This window comes from Venturia canescens, chromosome 1 (genome assembly GCF_019457755.1).
Source record: "Venturia canescens isolate UGA chromosome 1, ASM1945775v1, whole genome shotgun sequence".
NCBI classification, from domain to species: domain Eukaryota; kingdom Metazoa; phylum Arthropoda; class Insecta; order Hymenoptera; family Ichneumonidae; genus Venturia; species Venturia canescens.
In genome coordinates this window covers 4,877,094-4,896,177 of record NC_057421.1, presented here as the reverse complement: position 1 = coordinate 4,896,177, position 19,084 = coordinate 4,877,094, and the positions used below count along the sequence as shown (strand labels likewise).

Below are 19,084 nucleotides of genomic sequence, written 5' to 3'. Positions count from 1 at the left end.
GGTTCACAATATTGGAAACTCGCGCAAAGCGTTGGCTGATGATTGGCGTTGAAAAACCGTCTCGAATGTTCAACCATCCTCGGCTGTAAGAGTGTAAACCAAAGGCATGTAGGCTGCGCGAGGTTGAAGGTTTGTTCAATCAATGCAAAACGAAGGTGATTCAGATTTTTTTGGGTTTCCACGAAAATTACTGTTTCTTGGGTTGTAGAAAAAGTGGAACAGAATTGCTAATAATCCTAATTTTCTGAGTTCAATTATTCCGAAATTAGCAGATAGCTTCGTCTATCTGCAATCTTTGCAGTACGGAATGACAGAGCATGCTTCCAATTACCAAAAAAAAAGGTTGTCAGAGGAGAATGAGTGGGTGAAATCCAGATGAATTTCGTCTCTGAGATAGAAAAACTTGTATCTTGCTGCGTTTCTTCTCTCCTTTTCTCGCTCTCTTTCTTGCTCTTTCCCTCTTCAAAGCCAAAGAAACAGGCAAGGGAAATAGAAGCCTGGAAACCAGAGATGAAACGCATCCCACCCTTGGAGTTCTGAATATGCCCAATCGCGAGAATAGACTCGTTCTCAACATGACAACTCGCTACACTCGTCGGGGACGACGGCGAGAGGAAAAAAAATGGAAAAAAAAAGAGAAATGCTCCAGCGCGTTCTCACGGAAGTGATTAAACGGGGGGACGGAGAGCAACATCCATCGAGGTCTCCGCTCGGGGAATAGACGAGTGAGTGGCGCAAGAGCTCAAATTGTATAGGTCAGTTCGACTCACATCGACCGTCAGAAATTTTTGTTTCTCAAATCCCATCTTTAGTGATGACTCATTGTCGATTTATTGGCATTTTTTTTTGTGAAATTCAACAAATTCAAGCTCTCAAGTTTGTTTTAGCGTGAAACTTGCTCAGAAGTACAGTATTTAAAAAAATATATTTATTTCATTATGCAACGGATGCTCGTTATTCCAAAATGACAATCGGTGGGACCAAAAATTATAAGCATGCCAACAGTTGCGATCTATCGATTTTGTTTAAAAAATGATCGATTTCAAGTGCAAGATTAAAAAAAAAACAATTAGAAGACACTGAAAGAAAACTAATCCTAGAAGCTGCCTGATTGTCTGAAAAGCGGTACAGAAATATTTTCGAACAGAAAAAATAAATAAAAAATAGCGAAGCGTTAAAAACGTAGACGATCCTGTACGTATGAAAAAGAGAAGGGTCTGGCAGAGATGAGATACGAAATGGATACAGAAAGAGAGCGCCGCACTGTGAGGATGAGGGAGGGATAAAAAGAAGAAAGTAGAGAGGATAAAAAACAGAAGAGATAAATGAAAGAGCCGGGCAAGATACCTTACTACTGAGAGTCGAACGAACCACCGATGAGCCAACCCTGCAGCTGCGTGTTTAGAGCACCCTTTTTCGTTTTCTGTTGGATTAATCGAAAAACAAAAGTACTCGGGCGTTCCTTTGTCGTTTATACCGAATCAGGAGCAAAATGTCTTGCAAACGTGTCTCGCTTTCTTATTTGCATTACAAATAAATCAGACAAGAAAGGAATAATCATAAAACTAGAATCAGCAATAAGACTCGGCGACTCGAAGAATTTTACTCATCACCGAAATACATACTGAAAGATCTGTGACCTCGAGTCGATACAAAAATTCACACTCATTTGAGTGTTTTTTCATCACACGAAATTAACTATATAATTTACCGGATATATTTGACTGCGGGGACAAGTTGACGAAAAATATTTATTTTCCAGTAACGCACCGTAAAATTTTCAATATTTTGCCGAATTTTCAGTTTTATAATGGTAAATATTGCAGATAGTGAAATTCACGGTACGTATACTAAAATTTACAAAACGTTCAGTGAATTTTGCGGTGCATCACGCTAAAATGTCTTTGCTCTAACGTAGGTATCGATCACTCGTTTTTAAATTTCGTGGCACACTAAATCGGTGATTTAGTCACTTCAACAAAAGGCTGAGCATATAAAAACTCAAATTCACCGTGACGCTAATGTAGTATTTCGAAATAAAGATTGAATTAATTTTCACAAGTACGGCACCTGTAACCGAACATGTGTCTTTTAGACAAACTCCAGTAAGAATTCCTACTTTGAACAATGAATATTATGTAATGTACAGGAAAATTCGATTTTTTCCCCATAATAATGTCATCAATTGCAGTTCGTCACCGCACAATTATTATCGGACGGTAATTTTTTAAATTTAATTCTCTCTACATTCTATATTTATCCATATCTCGAAATAAACCTCGACACCGTGTGCCACGTGGCGTCTAAGAAGCAAAGTTCGAAGTTGTGAAGTCGAAAAAGTTAATTTGAAGTTGGAATAAAAAAAAGTCGAATGAACGATTCTAGTAGATGGAAAAAGAATTATTCTGTGCAACATCGACTGTTCGAGAGGCCGTTAATAGAGAACATCACCTATTAATTAACGTTTAGTAAAGAGGAGAGAAATCGAGCTGGTATGATGGAAAAAAGATAAACAAAAAAAAAGATTAAACACAGAATAAAGAAAGCCTGATTAATGATCGCAATCAATGTGATGCATTGTAGCCTCTTCCATGCGGTGCTTGGTAGCCTTTCATTAGGAATATGTTTCATCCGATATAATACGTAATTTCCCGGTGCTATTCCTCTCTGGGCTTTCTCGGGAGATCGATGACTGTTTGCCTTCTCGAGCGAGAGAAATATATACGTGGGAAAGGATGGCGGAGGGATAGATGGCTAACGAGCCATCCCTAACTATCTCTCCGGGTACTTCCGAAACCCCGGGGGGGTAGGTTATTTCCTATCGGTCGGTTCGTTCCTTCGTTCCTATATCAGTAACTTAGTGTGTAGCGAGCTCTTAAGACGTTCGCTTAGCCCCCCAATCGGAAATCCTTTCCGATAAAACGTATCGAGAGTATATTCATCCCTTACACGTACTTTCAGCACGTTTGAAAACACTATTAGCAACACGGCCGATGAATACTTCGCTCACAACAGCAGCAGCAATATTGACACATTGCACACTCGGTTATTGATTGACTATAAAAATGCGCCGACTTGGATTCATTCCGATTGAGTTAATCCAACGACTGAAGGGCGCAAGTGAATTGCGAGGGTTGTTCGCGCTTGCTTAATTACAAATGCAGAATTATCACGCGAAACGGAGCGAATAAATCAAGAGATTTAAACTGCAGAATTCCATATGTTGGAAAAACAGCAGGAACGAAAAAAAGTGATGAATAAAAACGGAGCGTTCGGGAGAGTTCATAAAAAAAATGAAGGATAAAGGAAAGTTTTCGCTGTTAATAGTGCAGGGGTGAGTCTGCAGTGGGAAAGCCTGATGACGCAGCAAACAGAGAAATAATACCGCGCAACCCATTGTACTTCACCCCTTTCTCCTTGGACCTATTCCACTCCCGCCTCCCTCTTTCCCCCATTTCGGTTGATGCTTCCTTCTCCACTATACCTATGTTCTCGCTGTGTTTTCACATCTCTGCTTCTCTCTTTTCCCCCGTGGTTCATCTACTCTCGGTTTATGCTCTCCACCCGAATGCCTAGCTCGACTGTGTGCTACTTCCGTTCTGCCTGATGTTTCTACAACGCGTCCGAAATGTGGCCGAACTCTGAGAATCTGTTTAATGACTAAATTCTTGAATGATAAGTCCTTGGAATTTTTTTCCTGCGATTAACCGTTGATGAGATAATCATCGATAAATCGGAGCCAATCCGGCTGCGTGGGCGGTGCCGAGTAGAAGCGCGCGGGCCTATCCGTCGCGGCCGAGTGGGCGGGGCACGCTCCCCCCACTCCGAGCGTTTTCCACGGACGCGCTAGACGCTGTCACTAATCGACGAATATCTCTTTAACGAAGCGCCGTAAAGAAAAATGACTGAAGACTTTTCGTCCTAGAATTGCCTCGTCCATCGATCTGGCCAATCTTCGATGCAACTTTCGGGCCACTTTGTATATGCGGACAAATAAAAGTGTGCATTTTCACGTAGCGATGTATTCGCGACCGCACTGTCACGCTTCCAACTAGGATTCCACCATTGTCGGCCATTTTCGCGAAGCCTTCGCGCTCTATTATTCCTTCGCTTTTGTCGATATCTCCCTTCTCCATTCTATCTTTCCTTTGTGAATATTTCAGTGAACCTTCTCGCTCGCGTGTGTTCACTATTTTTCTTGGCCACATCCATTCAACCGGAAAATTTTAACAAGTCTGATACTCGTTTTGAATTATAGCCGCAGATCGGATCGAAGACTTTTTCATCGATCACGCGCATACGTATATGGAAAAGAAAAAATCCCTCTAGCAGAATGTAAGAATTACGATAATTATATACACACATTCGGGATTATATTTATCAAAGAAGACCAGTCGCGGGATGGGAAGAGACGCGGAGGAAACGTAATTAGCAATAAATTCTCGTGAGACTCGGAAAGTGCCCCAGTCCCCGATTCGCTTATCGAACTTTTTTCATTTCCAAAAGTACGTGAAATCACTCTATGATTTATCATTCGCTCTCTTTCTCCCGTAGTAATAATTCCTGGGAGTACACATTTTTCGATAAAACGCTGCGATGATTCATCAGTTTTGTGAGCGAATGGAAATGTCGACATTTTTTTCAAGCCACTCCATTCTTTCGTTCATTCTCCCATCCTCTTTAAGGTATCAAGTATTAGAAACTCAAGCTAGAGGTTCCATGCCAAAAAAGAATAAATATTTTGTTTGATTATTAACAATTTTTTAATAAGTAATAGTTAAGGTAGCAATCAAATGTTGGAATGACTAGAAATTCCAACAGTTTAAATCTCGAGTTTATAAACTTAAAATGACAATATAGTAGAAACTTCAAATTTCGATTTTCCGAAAACTCGACTATCACTCTTCGATTCATAAATTGCTACGATCCGCAATACTGTGAATATTCACAATTTTGAAAATATAATAACGAAAGAGCAAATATTCCTGAGGTTCAAATACTGCATATTGTCGAAACGCTAGAAAGTCGACCAATCGAAATGAAGAAACGCAGCGAAGCTGAAAATACACGCTTCTCACTCACTCACCCAACTCAGACTAGTGATCCTTAAGGAGGGTGGCTACGTTCGTCAAATTGATAAGAAATTGATCAAATTTGGCGATAATGTTCTTCAACATCAAGTGCGAAGACACAATTTTTTTCAAAATTTTCTTCTGCTTATTTATCGAGTAATTACGCATTAAAGCAGATTTCTTATGCCCGGAATGTATACCTATATATATGGAAACGCTATGCTTATACACATGAACTTTAGTGATCAATTACTCGATAACTGTACAGAAGAAAAATCTTAAAAAATTTGTATTGTCAAATTTAACTCTAAAGAATATGTTCACCAAATTTTATTAAATTCTTGTCATTTTGAAATTTTTAATGTATTTTACATGGTTTAGCATGGCAGCATTGTATCGTCCCTAGCCACCCTCCTTAATTTCAATTATCGCCATTTTGACTTTCGCCTTTTCAAGCCATCGCTATTCCGCATGTCTAAGTTTTATAGGCTCGAAAAATTCACCTTCGATTTTTTACTAACTCTCCATTTAGAATTCGAAAGTACAAACTTTTGATAAATAAACTTTTTGATAGTCTGTTAAAATAGTATTCGAAATGCAAACTATCGAAATATATATTTTCGAATAAATGCGAATTCAAAGAAGGAATATTCGATTAAACACGTAATCTGCTAAACGGTCGATCGGGAATAAGAATTTCGAATTACTTATTTTCCTCCAATCTGATAGGACAACTTTCAAAATTTCGAAATATCAACCACTCTACAATTCGGCTATTCGACATATCGAACCCCACCCAAAAGTTGTTAGAAAATCATTTCGAACATAAAGAAATCGATGGCAAAAGTGTTGCCAAGTTTTTTCCCGCACGTAGGAGTCGGGGAAAAAATTGAAGTTAAAAATTAGTTGAGAAGGCGAGCAAGAAGGAGTAGAATGTTTCGAGATTTCAGGGCCGAGTGGGTGGTCGAATATTGCAAGGAAGCTTCCGCCAGTGATATCGCCTTTCCGAGAAAACGAGGGTGGCCGTGTGTTACACAGTAAGGGATGGAGTAACGTGGCCTCGAGATTCTCATCCCCAGCAGGCTTGCGTCCCTGTCCCTTCGAAACCCCGAGACCCCAAAGTCCCGACACCTATTGAAAGCGACAAAGTTTAGCCCATCGAGGTCGTGGCTATGTCTTGCATTTCCGGCTCGAGAGAAAAACATAGAGAACTAAGAAAGGAAGAGGCGGTCGGAGGTAAAAAAGAAAAGGAAAAAGAATTTCATGCAAGGTGACGGCTCTGCTACGAGTTTCCTCACCAAATGTCACGACAGCTTGTGACACCTATTACAGGATAAACTTTTCCACATTTCTCTTTTATATACACGTGTATATGTTTGTTTTTATAGGCATACGTGTGCATATATGTGAGTCTATACGTATAAGAATTGGCAGTGAATAGGATTACATATGTTATAGGAATATTGGTTACGTGTCTGTTTTTGAAATCCAATGCTTTGTGAGAAGCCGCCCCAAACTTTCGGAAGCCGTCGGGACATTGTTTCAAAATAAGATACTTTTCATTCGAATACTTCCACGTTTGACGCTCCGCATTCTAATGCTTTCGTGATTGACGTTTCAAAATACTGACGCGTTTCCCTCATAAGTTTCGTTTCTCTCTTCCATCCACGAGGATTGACACTTATAAAGAAAGTTTATTCGATTATTTGCAGTCGGATTGAGAAGAATTTCATCATCGATGTCGATTCGACGCTCTTTCACAACCGACGCGCGCTACCATTGGCTGGCTCGAGTCTCAATCAAATGAAGGATTTTCTGCTCTTGTTGGGATCGATCACAACACTTTTTTTCGTTGTTGTTGTTCAAACACTGCAAATTTCGAAGCAATTACTCGCCTCCTGGAGCAAATGTTTCAAATAATCGATTTTCGATCCTACATTTACTTTTTAGAAAGAAACCAAAAGAAAAATCAGCTTAAATCGATAATTCCTCCCCATCGAATCGATTGTTTTGCCATTTATTGGCAAACTACAACGTATTCTTTGTTTTTGTTTGTTTTTTTTTTTTTTTTTTTTTTTCTTAACAAGTTTGCTTTGAGTCATGAAATGAAACATTTTTGACGAATGAAAGTTAATGAAAACGTTCGCTTTGACTCACCGAGAAATACGCTCTCGTCGTTGTCAAGATCAAGGTCGAGATCGTCGGACTGGCAATTGGTGGTGTTCGAGTGCTGATTACGTCGAGCGAGATCCATGTTTTCGTAAAAATGTCTTAAATATGGATAATCGTCGTGAAGCTCGTGCTTGTTTTGATCGTTGGGAGAATCAGCTGATGGATTATGCTCGAGATAACCCTCGGCGATGAGTTCGGCCAATAATGCGATGTAGGGGGATGTAAGTAAGCGTGGACTGGTGGCTCGCAGGCAACCGGGTAACCAGAGCCCGAGAAGACCACAGGGCACCGCAGGTACAGCTCCCGCACTCACGAAGCCACCGTTCAAGAGTTCACCGCACAACATAGGTAGCTCAGCAGTTACTGACAATTTTATTCACCCTCCGATGTACCCCCTCTTGCCCCGCACCGCAGCGACACTTTTTCCTCACCCTCGACGAATATTTCCACTGTAAACCTGTTGATCATACAAAATGAATGTGACGTTATGAAAAATCATTCGGTGAGGGAACATTCGGTGATTGTCACTGATTTGTAGCGCTTGTCGCTTATCTATTCAACTTTTTTTGTGTAATATTCATTTTACCATGTCCGTTTCCCACGAAGTTCTGGCTACTTGCAATTTGAACTCTTTTGGGTTTGAGAACTCAAATCTGGAAGATCCCGAAATGAGGATTTTTTAGTTAAAAAATATATACATTTTTATAACCAACAGCGGTTAAGACGAAATAAAATGGGATTCTGGACCCGATAGTGCTTGATGGTGGTGAAAGATTTCGTTGATTCTGCGTGTACCCAAAATGCAGTATGGAACATCGACAATTTTGTAAAGAATTTTTCCTACCTATGAATGAAATAATCTCGAAACGATACGTACGAAAATCGCTGAATGTTATAAACCCGCTCGTGCATTAACTTATTCAACGTGCAGGTAATATGAAAACAAGTCGCCAGAAGTTTCACATTATTTATTAATATCGGAAAATCCCAATGCGTACACACCGATGCTGGAAATCGTTATTAGTGTTATAATTTTCATTCACTGCAGTACAAACCTTGATTATGAATAGGAACTAAGCACAAATGTCACATACAACCAATAAATATTCGTTTTCGTTTGCATATTATGAGGAATTATTAACAACTGTAATTAATAAGCAATAAGGTTAGCTGATAAATTCTACAAACGTATTAACCCAACGCTAATTTCGGAAATTTAACGGGGAATTTGTTTCTCATCCGAAAATGATTATCGCTCAATCGTAAACTTCTAATGTTATTAAAATCTCAAATAGGAGTGACCTTGTACTTATTTTCACACATTTCAAGTAATTGCGCCGGATAAAGCGAACGACTCGTGAAATTAGATTGACGAGACTTGTTGAAAGAAATGTGGTTTTCGGGAAAAATACTGGGAATAACGCTGGGAATCCTTATCCCAGCACTTATGGCGCCAGAACGAGCACGAGCAAGAATTATTTTGATGTTTGTGTTTTATAAACTTTCCATTTTGCTTTTTATGGAAATTTTCGAGTTCCCAACAGTACACCGATAGTCAAAGTATATTCTACTTAAATTTCGTCGGTTCTCGAGATCCAGATGGCATGGAGGTCACCAATTTGCTGTTAACCTATGTAACCACGCATTTTTGAAGCAACTCTAACGACCTCGTTTCCGGTACACTTATACATCATTCAATCGATTAAATTTTTCTCACGGTAGTGTTCCAAAGTCACAGTTTCGTTGAAACATACCACGAAACACAAAGATTTAAAAAATTACCAATATTTTGGGACCTGTTACCCTGTTGAAACCCCCGAATTTTTATACTGTGAAATTCTTTCGTAAGAAGGACGAAATCCTGAGCGGACGTCGAACACGTTGACGAGTCTTGATCTTGTTCGCACGTTTCATCCCAATAGATAATTCAACGAGAAAAGTTATGATAGCGCAGCCCATTCCAAAGCCAAAAATAACGAGAGCAAAATCCAAATCCGCGACTGTTAAAATTTTGAAGTCTTCATCGCTGTTTGCATTTTCATTCAACTCCAAAGTCCGGTGATCAGCTGCAAAAACCTTTGCGTAATCGTAATAAAAGAGACCAGACTCGAGGTAATGAGAATTGTGCCGATTGAGCCTCTCTTCCAATGGCCAATCGTTTCTAATGGTTGCGGTCACAGGAATCTCGAGAACCGGATACATTGACATGTAAAATTTTGAATTAATAGCATCTTTAATCAGCCAATCTCTAGGGCCCACACAGACAATTGACGAATTTAGTAACACGTGATCCGTACACTTCTCTAGGAAGAAATCAATCCCAACAAAACGAGCTTTCAGAGCTGGATCCGCAAAAGCGATTTTGTCAATTTTCCATCCGTAAACAGCGTGAGTCGACTTGAGAAGATCGTCGATATTATTGATGTTTGGCAAACGAATTTGCTTTGCCAACAAAGCAGACAACTGTCCCTGATAAAGGGCTTGAACAACAACGACAAAACAGAGCAAAGCAGCCACATAAAATCTCGGACCGGAATTATTAGGCAATTTGGTGAAACAGGAATTACAAATCATACGAATAGTGTCAAGAACAGACCTCATGAACGATTGACGTAAAAAATATTTCAGAGCAATGACATTGACTAGGATTACGATGCACACGCCAATTCTCGAAGGAAAGTCAATCGCAGACATAACTTTTTGCCATCGGGTCAAGTAAGGCGTGTACTGGCTGACGGCATACATTTTTTTGTATAAATGAGGATAGTTCCTTGGTAGTTCCGGGATAGTAGCTAAAGGGACCACAACCCAGACCATGTCGCTCAGGCCATCAGTCAAATCCTTCAGTCCACCATGACCTTTCCCGTCTTTATCGATGTAACCAAGGGGTTTTTTATCAAAGAGAATTAGTTTGAATGTTACATTCATATATCGTGCGATCAACCGCAAAAGAATATTGTTTTGTTTGTATGACGAAATCTGACCGGTTTTCTTAAAATCTAACAAAACAATTTTGCGTGAAATTGTCAAGCGCATTTCGTATCCACCGAGATCTTTGGTCTTGTCGAAATCAATGTTTTTACATATGTTCATTTTCCCGTGGTAATTTCGTACGAGGAGAGTCCATGGATGGTCGTTAACGCCTCGATGAATCTGCTCTAACTTCCAAGGACTCGGGGCATACGTGGTGTAAGGATTGAACGTGTAAATCGATATTTTATCAGCATCTCGATTGCAAATGACTTTTGCTCCGAGTATATTCATCATCCATGCTGTCCACAGTAATTCGAACATCTCCGAACACCCCTGTTCTTGACTGGACGAAGCGAAAATGTAGAATTGAGCCATGTGGTTCCACCATCGAGAACGTTTTATGTCGTCGAGGATTTTCTTCAGCTCCAGTGGCGATGTGGCCGTGATAGCGAAGGTCTGCAGTTTGTACCGTGACCATTTTGAGACTGCATCACTCTCCAACGTTTTATCATTGTTTAGTAAAATTGTAGCGATCAGAGCACTCGATGAAACAGAAGCGACGAAAGAATCGGATACATTTCCAGCCAGACCAATCTCTTTTACACTATCCCCGTAGCACCATTCCAATATTTTAGCCTATCAAAAAATCAAAAATAATAAATAGTTTTTCTCCAAAACATTTTTCAAAAATAACTCCATTGCCGGTGAAAAATTTTCCGACAGAATCATAAAAAGTATTTTGCGTAGATAGAAAACTGTTTTGCATTCAATTTCTCGCAAGGGATCGAAATCTTTGTGAAAAGGGAAAACAGCCTGGAAAACTTGGCTGTGGAAAGTCGATACTCGAGTTGCGTTTTTCTAAAACTTACTCAAAAAAATTCGTATCGAAAAATTCTTCTCAAAATGTGGTCCCCGTCTAATAAGAAGTGAGACGATCGATGAGAACTGTTATTGGATTCATTCATGGAATCTCCCAGCCAAATGGTCAAGAATGGCCCCAAAATTTGTATACGCACTTATCCGAAAACTTAGCACCGCTAGCAGAAAAATGTATCGAAATTTTAAGTAACAGTTCAGCTTACCGTTGCTGCCGCGAGATCAGGGGAACGCTCAAACACTGCCACTGGCTCTTCACCAACTGAACAAATCACGACTGTTTTCAAAACTAATATAAAAATCAGAAAATTGAACCGCTTCATGCTTCAAAAGCTAATAACGAAAATGCAGTAATTCAGATGTTGACAGCAAGGCTTCCAACGATTCAATGTCACATGTTTGTAATAAAATCTTTCCCTGCTGCGATTAACAACCGTTACCGTAGCTACCGGTAGCGCAAAACAGAAACCGCATTTATACACAATTATTAAAAATTCACAACGGTACTCCATCAATAGATTGTAAATAATTATAGCAATTTCTGTTTATCAATAATCGGCATCTAACTGCAGTCACGAATCTTCATATGGGTCTTTAATAACGTCATCAGACTTGAAGACCATCAGCTTGGAGCTTATGAGAGTTCAAGACTATTAAAAATGAAACATTCAACCGTGATATATGTCTATACTATTCCACAATTTGCAGTTTAATTTTCTTATGCCTTGTACCCATCACGCCATACTATTTAACGCCTTTGGGTCAAACATGCAGCAACCGGGAACGGTCGCTGTCGATATAAAGTTCAATATGTATACTCGAAGCTTCAAAGTAAATTTCTTATTGTTTCTATATTATTGTCTTTTAAATATCACGTTTTAATTTATAATTCATAACGCAAATGCAAATTCGAGTATCAGAGCGTCGATATCTGACTCGTTAATTTATAGCCGATCAGTTTGGTTGCATGATGAGGTGTCTGCCACAAAATGATGAAACTGCTTAGGGGCCGGCCAACTTTTCAAACTATTGCTTGTAAACAAGGAACTGAAGATGATCTCGAAACCCAAAAGGTTGTGTCGAATAGAAGCAAGCTATCTCGGATAAAAATTTTAATTTTTCAATGTAAAACGAAATGAGTTATTGAATCGCTTTTTTGACGAACCGTTTTTGTGTCAACCGACCCCACGGTCGGGGCAAGTTGACACAAGCATTGGAGCAAGTTGACTATGCTACTATTTTTACCTGATAATCAACTGCGTGTTAGTGAAATTGATAAAAGCGGATTATTATCAATATTATTTACTTGATGATTCGAACAATGAATACAAAATGTTGACATAAGTAAATGTAAAGATGATTTTTGTACATAAGTGTGAGGAAAAGAAATATTTGATCCTCACCCTCGTCATCACAACCAGAATCGCAGTTTCTACACACATAGAATATTATGTTTTTACTGGCACACCTTGAGTAGGCCCATTTAGAGCACTCATTTACGTCGTCACATGTGTCAACCAACCCCATACCATTGTTGGCCAACTTCCCCACACTCGTTTTTTGAGCAACAAAACGTTCTACCAGCAAATTATAGCGATAATTGAGAAAAAATACTGTGCACAATTCAATATATTAATTTTTATGCGGAGGATTATTGTAATGATTGGAAAAAAAATTCGAGGCTGCAGGAGATAAATAAGATTGACGTAAAGATTCGGTTTTATATGTTTTTTTGGGCGTATTTTTACATTCCGTAGTTCGTATGTTATTGTTCATCAGTCAACTTGCCCCGTTGGCCAACCAACTCCGGTCTCCCCTAATTACCTGGCGTACCGTACATCCTCCAGTGATTGTAAAAGCTAAAGAGAATGATTCGACCTTGTTAAAAAGCTTATGTTTAGTACTGCCTTCGGTAGTAATAATACAAAGGACCCATTGTAAAAATGAATATTCATAGATTCACAAAATGAAGCTCTGAATTTGTTGCTGTTACGCAAGCGTGCTACGGTCATAGAATTATTATTCTTAAAATCCATTAGATACGTTTACATCGATGCTCAATGAAATTTGCTAGTAAATCATTAATCGAATCGACTATTTTCTACACTTGATTATTCATTCTTTTTCCACTGAATCGGCACGTATCACAAAATATATACACTGTTAAAAAAATTTTTTTCAAACAAGTAACTTTTTTTTAATGCAAATAAATGAATTACTTGTATATTATCTAGTAATTCATTATTGTTTCCATGTAAATATGTTTTTGACATAAATTTAATATTTTTATGAAAACAAATATAAATTTCTTAAAAATAATGGACCGTTAATAGACGAGATTGCACGTTCACTACAAACAATGCGTCAATTTAATTCGGCTGACTAAATAAAAATTTCGACAGAGCTTTCGAATTTTTGCAGCCAAAGTATGTTTTGTTCGAAATGAAAAAAATGTACAATCTTAATTTAGAAAGTAATTTCTTTCTTCTTCCTGTAATACAAATTTTTTCGATTAAAGTTTTTTATTTTTATACCGAAGAGTAATGCGATTGCTGGAATAAAAGTCAATTACTTGTTTCAAGTACGTTGCGTGTTTCCAATGAAAAATATTGCATATTTTTCATGAGTAATTTCCATGTATGTCATCAAAATAAAATATTGTCACCAAAAATATTATTTATTTACCACGAAAATATATTATTTGCTCTGGGCAGCAATTCTGTATTTAATTTAAATAACGGTATTTAGTTTCAAGAACCTTTATTATAACGACTAATCAATAACTGCCAAAAAAATGATTTATTGGACGTAAAATATTTTTTTATCCAACCCAAATGAAAATATTTTAGTAGCCAATGAATTTCCCTCAAATAATTTGAATTACTTGGAAAAAGAATTTTTTTTTAACAGTGTAATTTTACACTATTTTAGCCGGTATCTCACCACCCTGAATACGAAAGAGTCAGCAGCGAATTTTCCTGCTCTATCGTCCTGTTGAAATACGAAAAGTTTCAGCCTACTTTTGCCATCGCCCAGGGTGCGCTGGAACATTCTTTTTGTTATTAGTTGAGCCGTGGCTGGAAAGTTTCATTTTGTAAATTCCCGACGAAATGAGAATTTTCAAAGGTTGATAAGTTCAGTGTAAAGAGATCAATCAATGGAGATGTATTTTCCTCCTGTGAATGAGAGTCGACTATCCTGTCGTTGGACCATTAATAGGGGATAGTTTCAAAACTATTTTCTATTCATTGCTATAGAAACATAAATAATCAGGTGAGTCGGAGATTCCCTGCACATTTACGGAAACAGCTCCCAACTTCTGAATAACCAATTAATTCATGCAAAACCGAATCTTGAGGTAACCAAATTCCAACCATTGGACCGGAATTAGATTGGTTTGGTTGGAACTCGGTTGGTTTGGGTCGGAGCAAACTTCAATCAATAGCAATCCCCGCTTTCGTACAGTTGGATTTCGGTCGGCTTCAGTCGACCTAACTTCGTTTGAAAAAACAAAAAAAATAAAAGAACAAGCGAAATGAAACTTTTGTTAATGGTAACAATAATAAAACTGAAAAATTTTTTTATCCTCTTACGAAAATGTTGAATGGTGAAGAGCAATTTTAATGATCATTGAATCTAATCAGGACACGATAAATCGAAGGATGTTAATGCAAAATTCAAAAAGTTGTGCCAGACCCTTATTTTTTACAATATTCTTTTTTTTAACACCGCCCTATGCTCGTCACGAATACGTTATTTTATTTTCCTTTATTTCCCTCACCAATGAACATATGCCTGCTTGGAAACTTTCAACAAGTTTTGCGCTTCCATAGTAAAGGGAAAAAGAAGTCGAAAGAGAAGAAGAAGAAGAGGAGGAGGACGAAAAACGTGTTGAACTCACTTAAAGTGAACGAGCGCGTGGCCCATTCGCATGTGTCGATAAAATACTGGATTTTCTTTTTCTCGCTCTCTCACTGTTCTCTTGCTGTTTCTCTTGTTAGGTTTTTAGTTTTTTCCTTTCTCTCCTCAATCTTGTTTTGTCTCCGGGTTATCCAATTCCTTTGAACCACTCGCTCCTCTTCTCTCACGCGTTGTCCCGGGTTTTGATCGTTCAATTTTTATAAAGTCTTTTCCAATTTTCATTATCTTCTCATATTTTTTCTCTTTTCTTTCTCGACACTCCTTTTTCTCTCTGTTCCTCCTGCTCATGCATTTTCTAGGTTCGCTCGTTCCATTTTTTTCTTCTTCTCGGACCGCTCCCCCGTCTTCCATCCTCCGCGCTCTCTCTCTCTCTCTCCCGCGTTCTCTCACTTTGCTCTTTTTACGTTATCAGGAAATCGGCGACAGCCGGTGGCGGCAAACCGGCGCCTTGACACGAACACTCAAGAAACTCTTGCCCTCCTCCCGGACACGTTTCTGTGTGAAAAAATCGCACAAAAGTCTCCAAGTAGAAAAAGAGAAAACGTGACAATGAAAAATCGAAGGCGAGTGAAAAAACGATCGGAGCATCGAAGGAGAGAGACGGATGCTATATAAATATGGAGACGGACGGAGAGAGAGAGAGAGAGAGAAGAGAGAGTGACGTCATCAGACGCCTGCTGGACAGCGAAACGATACGTGTGGGTGTGGGCTGCTGCGCTTGCAGCCCATGGAATGATGTCAGTCCGGTCAGGACCGTAACTACTTTGTATATATTCACGTATTGAATGCAGCTATTACGAATAACGAAACAATAATCGAGAGACCTTAACCTCGATCAGACAAAAAATGTCTTCATCGTTGCTGGTAGTGGGTAGACGAACGATAAAATTAAACAAACTTTTTCTCTGCAATGTGAAGTCTTTTCAATTATTTTCTTCCTTTTTTATCGTCTTTTTTCAACTCTCGTGAGCATCTCGATGCGTTCTCGAGAGAAATTCAAACTCAAAATTGAATTTTATTATGGTTATTCAAAGACAGTAAGTAACTCGTAGTGCTGGTATCGTGACCTTGCAATGATTGAGCATTTTGGCATCGAATTTATTTGACGACCTTTTCGAATTTTGGGAAGAAAAATCGAAAACTAGTTGAGATTATCGAACCCTGAATAAAATGGAATCGATTAATGATTTTCGTAAACTCAATTTTAGTTTGCTCCCAAAATGCAATGCCGGAATTATCGTTGAGTTCATTTGATTCAATTAGTTGAAACAAAACTAATTGATTCAATCATACAGGCCTCGTGGAATTTCATTTGTGACGAAAAATCTTGGGGATTCTTCAAATAGCATCAGCATCCTTCGCACAAGTTACTCGAGTAAAAATAATAAAAGAATGGATGAATACGAAAGATGTCAACAGATGACCTTGCATCTTGCAATGTATCATTGTGTGGAATGCTCAGACGCAAAAATATACAAGATTAATGAGTTCGCCAACTTTTTTTCATTTTGCTCCCACACGTTCTTGAGCACGTGTGAGCTCGTCTCGATGCACTTGGTGAAGAGTACATTCTCGGAGGGCCTCGAGTATCGTTAAAGCGGCACTGTGAATAACTCGCAAGTAAGACGACACCGAGGGGGGCGCGTGGGTCAGAAAAGTAGAGAGGCGGTTCTGGGATCAATGTGTGTTAAAACATTACAAGAGATAGAGAAAAAAGTGAGAGAGGCTCGTGCCACGCAAAATAATACCGTGGAATTATCACTTCGTTATTGCACTTCCTCATGGATGAAACTTTCTTTTGAGCAATTAAACGAAACCAGGTATTTCTCGATTTAGAGATTTGACACTAGGAAAAAAATTTTGTTTTTTTTTCAATAAAAAGATAACAGCTGATGAAATTATTAATAAAAATAAACTGAACGGTCAAGAAATTGAATAAACTGGTTGTAACGCAACAAATCAGATCACGAGTATCTGTACAAAATGTATGAAATTGAAAATTAACAATTAATGAATCATAATTGGCATTCTTATTATTCTCAAATATATCGAGAAGTAACATTATTTTAATTATTTATTTTTGCCCAAATATTGACGATTAATTTATGAATTGTTGACATCTGTGTGATATTTTTTGGGTTTTCATAACTATATAAATTTTATTCCAATTTTGTAATCACCGCCGAGTAGAGTACAAATGATAAAAAATAGTAAAAATAGGACGTTGGAATAAACGTTTATCTGAAAAGAATTGAGTTTCATTCAGGAATATTGATTTAACACGAATAAAAAAAAAATGGGTCAAAATGTCATCGATTTTGAAATGGTGACTCAGACAACGGGGACGATGAATGTGGTAATTCTATCGATTATTAGATATGGGAATAGGAAAGAGGAAACGGTCGTTGAATCGAAATCGAAGTGTGTCCTGGGCCGGAGAATAGGACGAAAGCACGACTGATCGATTACAATGAAATCGAGTCAGCTCGAGCGAGACCTGAATAATTTTACGCTTCGTCTATCGTTGAATTTTGATACACGTATCGTTTAATAAATAACGTATATCGAACGACGAAGCACGAAAGGTCAGAACTGGAGCGTTTTAACGTGGAAATTAAACTCAGCGACGCCTCTTTTCTTGTAGATAAAATTGACGTTAATAAAAGGGGGTGGATCGATGCAAATGATTCTCGTATGAAGTACTAAAATATTAATAAATAAATGATAAAATGCTGAAGGACTAATTGAAAATCAATGAAACCGTGACAATGAAAGTAGAGATACAGAAAAAGAAGAATTTCCTCGACTATAATTCTTGTTTCGTGCCATCCTGTGACACGATAAATAAATCCGAAATTCTTTAACGCTAAATATCAAAAGTTTCAGACTATAAAAGCATAAACGAATAAATTTATCAAACAATAATATTTTCCCAAGATGAAAAGCATTCAGGGAAAAAAGACGATCGCGTTTGAACGCAAAAATTACCCACTCACAAGTTGGATTTGCGTCAGCCAACGGTTCTGTCTGCTACTTCGATTATACGAGGATATGAGTCAGACGAGCATGCAGCGTTCCACATTTTCAAAAGTGATCGATAAACGTATTACTCCTGGTTTGTTCGGCACGGGAGTATTATTGTATCTTTCGAAACCGAAAAAAAGTTGAGAAACGTGAACGCGAATGACGTGTCGAAATATACGATTCGCAATGAAGCTTCAGGAAAAAAGTAGCCAAAAAAGGGCAATAAAATATCGAAAATACGAACCAATAATTCGCGTCGAAAAGTCTCGTCCCGCCGTCGCGTTCACTCACAGCACTGCAACATTCACAATAAAATTCACCCCTTCCGTAGCCCCATACTCAAAGGAAATCACACCCTATAAAAGTTTGAATGCGAACTTTCGTCGGCGAAAAATCGATGAAAAATAATTTTTCTGCCCTCAACACTTTAATCCGATCCACGTGGTCATTTTACTTCTCGAATTTCGTTACTTCCCGACAACAGTTTTGCACCGGTTTATAAAAATGATACGATGGGACGTAAGGGATGTTAAATCCACGGCGTAGGGCGAGCCACGTGGCCCAAAGGCTCCTTCTGCATCGACGTATCGAATCTCAAGTGTACATATACATGTGTATATATTTTTAAAGACGTATAGATATATATTTATAAATATACACACATATCCATATATATCTATATATATACATATATAAATGTAGGATTTCACGGAAGAGGGTGAACTCGGGCCTCGTCGAATCGCGAGCTGTTCGGCAGTACTGCGATACCGGTACTGAGAGACTAGTCGCGCGACGACCACTCGCTTGATACCGCGGAGATGGCAAGAAGGGGAAAAGGCCGGGGGAAAGCAGAGCGGGTGGTCCCTCGTACGGCGAGGGGGTCGAAGAAGGCTAGCCAGGGCCGGCAGACGTTTGGGCGCCGTCGTCGCTTCCCTCTTCACGTATATCTATATATATTTTCAACCCTCTTGAACACATCTACGTACGGGGTGTCCGAAATGTGAGCTTTCCTATGTTTGTCAGTGGATGTTGGGACTGGTTTGTAT

General features: G+C 38.6%; 1 protein-coding gene across 3 annotated transcripts in view; it reads right to left on the bottom strand.

Annotated features, from left to right (window-relative positions):
- Window positions 1-18,792, bottom strand: part of LOC122408804 (protein Fe65 homolog) — a 143,753-nt gene extending 124,961 nt beyond the window's left edge. For all 3 annotated transcript variants that reach the window (XM_043415856.1, XM_043415862.1, XM_043415870.1), the window contains exons 1-2: window positions 18,283-18,792; window positions 7,230-7,701 (exon numbers count right to left, since the gene is read on the bottom strand). In XM_043415856.1, the coding sequence (XP_043271791.1) occupies window positions 7,230-7,590 (361 nt within the window). In that variant the 5' untranslated portion in view covers window positions 7,591-7,701; window positions 18,283-18,792. The remainder of the gene's footprint in view (window positions 1-7,229; window positions 7,702-18,282) is intronic.
- Window positions 18,793-19,084: the final 292 nt, after the last annotated feature.